General features: G+C 45.6%; 1 protein-coding gene across 1 annotated transcript; it reads right to left on the reverse strand.

Moving 5' to 3' along the window:
* Nucleotides 1–462: 462 nt before the first annotated feature.
* ghsra (growth hormone secretagogue receptor a) lies at nucleotides 463–4,737 on the reverse strand. Its single transcript, XM_037487597.2, has 3 exons — nucleotides 4,113–4,737; nucleotides 2,891–3,967; nucleotides 463–2,723 (listed from the first exon to the last, which is right to left on the reverse strand). Exons 2-3 carry the CDS (start codon nucleotides 3,708–3,710, stop codon nucleotides 2,407–2,409), a joined length of 1,137 nt encoding a protein of 378 aa, XP_037343494.2. The 5' UTR covers nucleotides 3,711–3,967; nucleotides 4,113–4,737; the 3' UTR covers nucleotides 463–2,406.
* Between the last annotated feature and the right edge of the window lie 1,408 nt (nucleotides 4,738–6,145).

Raw genomic sequence — 6,145 nt, forward strand, 5'->3', positions numbered from 1 at the left:
TACAAATGAGTTAAGCTAACTTTTTACTTGCATGATCTGCATGTCTCGGTCATGATATTTATCGTAAACAGCCGAATGATCCTTCCCTTAGCGTTAGAGAGTTTGAACATCTCTTATCACGATGGCCACTTAAACCACTTCAGGGGCATTTCACTCAGTTAGGAACCTTCCTGAGCACAAAGGACGCAGCTCACAGCGGTATGGTCTTTACTTCAATGATGTCTAATATGCGTGGAAGGTTCATGGTAAGAGGTTTGTTTATTTCCCAATCCTCTTGGTTTGCAACGTGCGCCACGTGCATACTGGATACATGCATCCTGAAGGATACAAATATGGTTAAAAAAAAGAGAAAAGCCAAGAGAAAGTGAGTTTTTCTTTGTTTACTTTTACAACACTTCATTATTGACATATACAATATATAATGTAGATGTTACAGACATTTTCAAAAAAAGAAAACAAAATATGAATAAACTTTTATTGTTTGAATTAAACATTCTGTAGATTGATAAATAGTATGTCACAACATCAGTATGTACAGTCAGAAACATTTTTTTTAAACAGAGATACATTCTTTAGCGCCTGGACGCCATATTGTGAAATCCAGTGCAGATTAGTGGAGGCTGCTGCGGTGATTTGGACTGCTAAAACCATCTGAGTGTAAAGCATTGAGTCTATAATAATACAAAGCATCTATTTACAAGTTTGTAGCAAGCACACAAAAAAATCCCTTGTAGATAGTTCACTCTTCCTCTTCTTCCGTAAGGGTGATTGTTCAGACTTTACAAAATGATATTACTTATATTTTTCCATCATAATCACATTCCAAGAAACAAATATTTAAAAAATATATTCTTGTAGAATAGCATTATATAGGTTGGCAACTTTGGCATATTTGAGTGGTTCTATTTTGGTTTAAACATCATCATGCGCAATAAAGTCACCCATAAAAAATGTTTCTACTGGGCACTTTTATTTTAAATTTTAAATCTAACTTTTGGCAAAACAATAACCAAGCCAAGTGAGACATAAATGACATGGAGCCTTTTTGATTTAATCACAGCGAACATTTTCATGCAACAGAAGAGATCTACAAGACAGCTAATATAATCAGGCTGACTGTTGTACTTTAATGAAGGTTTGAGTGGCGAAAAGTGAAGAAATAGCTTCACCTGCCCAACAGTTTTCATCACTTACCAGAGTTGAGCATGGCTTCAAGAAGCAGCAGAAAGCTTGCCAATCAGCCAAATGTGCTACATGTGTTGTTTGATTGCGTCCTGTCCCCACACAGCTGCAATGAAGGCCCTGTGATGTATGTGGTACAAGGTTAACACACCTGAGAGGGCTGAAATGAACAATATTTGAATGGTGCACAGCTCAAAAGATTCATAACCTTGAGGCATTTGTGTCCAATATGATTTTTTACAGTGTCACCACCAATCACTTTTCTTCATGTAATGCACAAACTGATACTTTATAAAAACCCTCCCCTTTGTTAGTAGCAACAACCTGCGACTTGAAGGGTTTTGATCAAGAATTAAGTAGCTACTTGCAAACAAACGACAGAATGACGTATTCTGTAAATGATCTCGCAATTGACTTGCATTGTGGCTCCCATGAGCCAAAACTCCAACCGTAACGTTGAAACCCAATTCTGTGCAGCACAAAGCTACAGAAACATCAACGGTCTTCATATGAGGGACTCAACCCGAACACGCGTGCTCTTCTCGGCAGCATCATCACAGCTTGGACTTCATTTACAGGTCAGAATGTTCATCTTTACACCTTCTTTAAACATTTACAGGTAATCACATCAAAAAGCATGACATCTGGCACACAAATGCAAATATTACTTCTCTCTCTTTTTCTCTCACACACGCGCACGTACGCGCGCACACACACGCACACATACGCGCGCGCACACACACACAGACGCACGCACACTGCACTGCTGTCCCTCTCTGAAGGAGTACAGAGGAGTGCCACAAGTTCTACAGTGGTTTCTTTGTCATCCAGAGTATGAATACATTATAAGGCAGTTAAATGTCTTTTATATCTATATGTGTGCGTGTATTCGCGCATGCGCGCCCTCGTGTAGTTCACATTTAGATCAATATAAGCTCTCCGCGTCGTGCATTTGCAATGCTGCAGAGTGCTGCAGAATGAAAAATCGGGCAATTGCTGAAATAATCCAAGAAAAAAAAGGAGCTCTGACAAAAATCGAAGTTGTATCGCTGATGCAGACAGAGCGGCTCGTGTATCGTCGCTACTTTCCCTTTTTTTGTGGCCGAGGCTGCTCGCATGTTCAGAGCAGCTTTAACTCGACCTGGCAAAAAATATGTAATGCATCTTAGCTCAGTGTTATGAATTCGTGACTGTTCGTGTTTAACCTATAATCCAGTCCTACATTTAGAAGCTAACGGTGGACTCCGTCCAGCCGTTGGAGCCGTCCCCCCCCTTCATGCTGCTGGCCGTGCGGCCTCGCGGCTGCTGATTGTCCGCCATGCCGAAGAGGCGCGCCGCCGCGCCCCGGTATTTCCAGGACATGGTGTTGTAGAGGATGGGGTTGATGGCGGCACTAAGGTAGAAGAGGACCACGGACACCAGGTTGCAGTATTCGGACAACACAGACAGCAGCGGGGACGGATTGTCCAGAGATCGGAAATGCACGTAGCGACCCACGTGGAACGGCAACCAGCAGAGCACGAAGGCCAGCACCACCACCACTGCAGCAGGAGAGGGAGGGAGGTTAGCACATGTGTGTGAGGTGGGGGGGGGGGGGTGGAGAGAGGAAAGGGTAGAACTGTATTAAAATTACAAACAACTTTGAATCTGGTGGTTGAAGTTATAGTCCTATTTAACGTGCGTAATCGTGCGCGCGGCGCCCACTCACCGAGCATCTTGATGGTCTGCCTGTTGCTTTTGTCCCGGTGAGACACCCGGGAGCTGATGCTCGTCTCTCTATTTCTCTGCCACAGCCGACGGCCTATGAGGCTGTAAACCACTGTTAGGCAGAACACCGGAACGAAGAAGAAAATAGAGTTCAACCACACCATGGCCCCCATCAGGCCCGACTCCACTGCGAAGTGCGTGAACTTACACTCCCGGGTGGAATCAGAATCATTCATTCCCGAGCTGAGGTTTGGCCACACGCTGTCACGCTCCACTCCCACCATGATAAACACAGGCCCGGCGCTGACTAACGCCACCGTCCACAGTATGAGAATGAGAGCACGCACGCGCCTTTTGGTGACCAGCGCCTTGGCACGCAGCGGGAAACAGATCGCCAGGTAGCGCTCCACTGACAGGGCGGTGATGCTCAGGATGGTGGAGTAGGTGGAGGACTCTGACACGAACTGAAAGAGCTTACAGAGCACGGCCCCTAAACGCCAGGGCCTGTACCTCCACATCCGGTAGAGGTCCAGTGGCATGCAGAGGAAGATGAGCAGGTCTGACACGGCCATGCTGCACAGGTACAGGTTGGTAGTAGTGCGCATGTCCCGGTACTTACTAACCACCAAAATGGTCATGACATTCCCGGTCACCCCGACTGGAAACAGCATAGCGCAGGCGACAGTGATGACCGTGAGGAGAGGGAATGAGTAGTAATTGAGAGGAGGCAAGCCGAAGTCATTGATCCCCGTGGCGTTGTGGGTCTCCTCCCAGCTGCAATTGAGGGAGAGGCACTCCGACAGGTTGGGCCAAGAGGGCATGCTGAGGTCGCGCGGGTACGTTCACGGGGCCGTGCCTGGCCCTGGCTGCTAAACGCACCCTAGATCTAAGTTCTCCCACGGCCCCTGGCGCTGCGCTTTTCTCCCATCATCGGCTGAGGAGGGTGTCGGGAAATGTGGGCCGTCGTGCGTAAAAATCAACGTCTGCGTTTCACCTTTAGGGAACCTGGTTTGCAATGAAGCTGAAACGAGTCCCAGTTGTGAGCCGGCAGGGGACTTCTGAGATGCATCAGTCACTCCTGCAAACAAAGGAAGTTATTTTAGGTCGATCCGAGTTATCTTCTTTATTTGCAATACGCAATCTAAAGTGGTCAGTGGTTTTGTAATGAAAAGAAAAGAAAAAAATATGACATGCTGGACATTTGTGAGTTACACATCACTTACCGAAATACATGCGGGGCTTTATTCCAATCGAAACAGATGCAGCAGAAAAAAACAAGCATTACATATCAGTTATCCAAATATGTATATACTAACAAAAATAACTTGATGAAAAGTTGTGTCCTGCGTCCTTTCTGTCACTAAGAGACTCCAGGAGCGGCGGCCTTTGGGAGGAATAAAACAGGAGAGTCCTTCATTTGCCAAAGACTCCCAAAGAGTTCCCATCACCATTGACGCGTCTCTGTTTGCGCTTCAGACAAAAACAAAAACAGTTGATCTGGGGTCGAGCATGTGATGGTGAGTCAGAGCCAAGGTGGCAGTGATGCTGCGGCAGTGGTCAACATCTGTCCCGGAAATGGGTACCGGAGCTCAAACTTGGCCAAACACAAACGGATGAACGATAGCCACAGTGAAGACAAATATTGTGCGGCGGAACGGAGACACTTTTATAAAAGTCACAAGCACCAGGATGAAACCACTCACCCTCCACATCACGCCAAATGAAACCACGACGGGTTGAAGTCGAATAAAGAAGTTGAGAATAAAGAAAAAAATATATATATCCTGGTTTTCCAAATGTGCTCCTCTAGTGACGGTGCGTATCCAGTGTGTGCATCCTGACTCCCAGTGCGCCGAACATCACATGCAGGTGCAGTGGTGCCGCTCGAGGGAGGGTGATGTTGGGGCTCCTCAGTTAGCCCAGGGCTGCAACGCCACCTACAGGTGCTTTAGTGGAGCGATGCCCCCCCCCGGGGTAAGGCGCCCTTAGTTTGAGAGGATCTGCTGGCAGGGAGCATAAGGGGGGAAGAGGGGGAATCTCTTCCAAATGGGAGTTTGTCATTGAAAAATAATAAAAAATGACAAACAACTCCAAAAGCCTCACTTTAAAGCCCGTTCTTTGAGGAGCATTCAGAAGCTTCAGTGTTTGCTTGCTGGGATTAAATCGTGGATGATTCCATTTTCAGATCTGCACTACACCGATCAAATCTAATTACATTGCCACAAAGGCTTTGGTGGCATTGTGATTAGTCTGAGGACCAGAATAAATCCAACGCACCAGTTATCCCACAGCAAAAGACAACATGGGTCCTGAGTGGCACACGGTTGTGTACGTGCCACACAGAATGTGGAGAAAGTCCATCTTTCAGCCACATCAATCCTGTTCAACGTATACTGCGAGCAGTTCCTTTAGCAGCAAGTGGAGGAAAAAGGTTTGAAGCTTGAAGCCTTTCAAGCAAACTGTATAACATAACAGCAGGCTGTATGTAAAACATATAGTTTCATGTCTTTCTTTGCTTGTTAATTGACACCTTGTTGTTAAGATACTTATTTTTGCCCAGAAAGTAAAAATGCGAAGAAATAATTTTCACTACTTTGTGTTTGGACAATGTCAAAGATACAGAGTGTGGGGAATGTGTTATTTGCATGACACACAGCACAATGCTTTTGATAACGGTAAGGTGACACACCTGCGTTTATTGCTTTGACAGGGCTGGTCCAGAAGGAGCACCATGTTGTCTCCTCAAAATCAACTTTAAGACAATAATATGTTTAAGACTGTGGGATTGACAGACATTGTTGTTTCTTATATTCTTAATCTCTGGTGCCTAACCAGTGAAGCAAATGACCAATTCCACTTTTACCGCACTAAAGCTCTAGTGATGGTTCAAATATTTGTATCCGTCTGCCCTTTGCACTGGGGTTGCTAGCAGATAACATTATGTTTATGACCAGTGAATCACGATGCGAGAGGGAGAGAAAGAGTGAGATAAAAAGAGAGGGAGACAAAGGGAGAGATCCTAGTAGAGCGAACACCTGAGCCGGTCAGGACACTTGAGTCTTTCACCGCAGTCGTGAAACCTTTTCATCACATCTGGTATGTATTTAACCGGGGTCATACAACATGTGTGTCCTGGCTGTACCGTGTGTTTGTGTGTGTTTGCGCATGTAAAAAGGTGCATACTTGGGACATCTGTATAGTGTGATCTTGTGTAATCATTTCTGTGGGCCTACTCTCTCAACAAGTGTAGTAATGA

This window comes from Pungitius pungitius, chromosome 14 (assembly GCF_949316345.1).
Source record: "Pungitius pungitius chromosome 14, fPunPun2.1, whole genome shotgun sequence".
NCBI classification, from domain to species: Eukaryota; Metazoa; Chordata; class Actinopteri; order Perciformes; family Gasterosteidae; genus Pungitius; species Pungitius pungitius.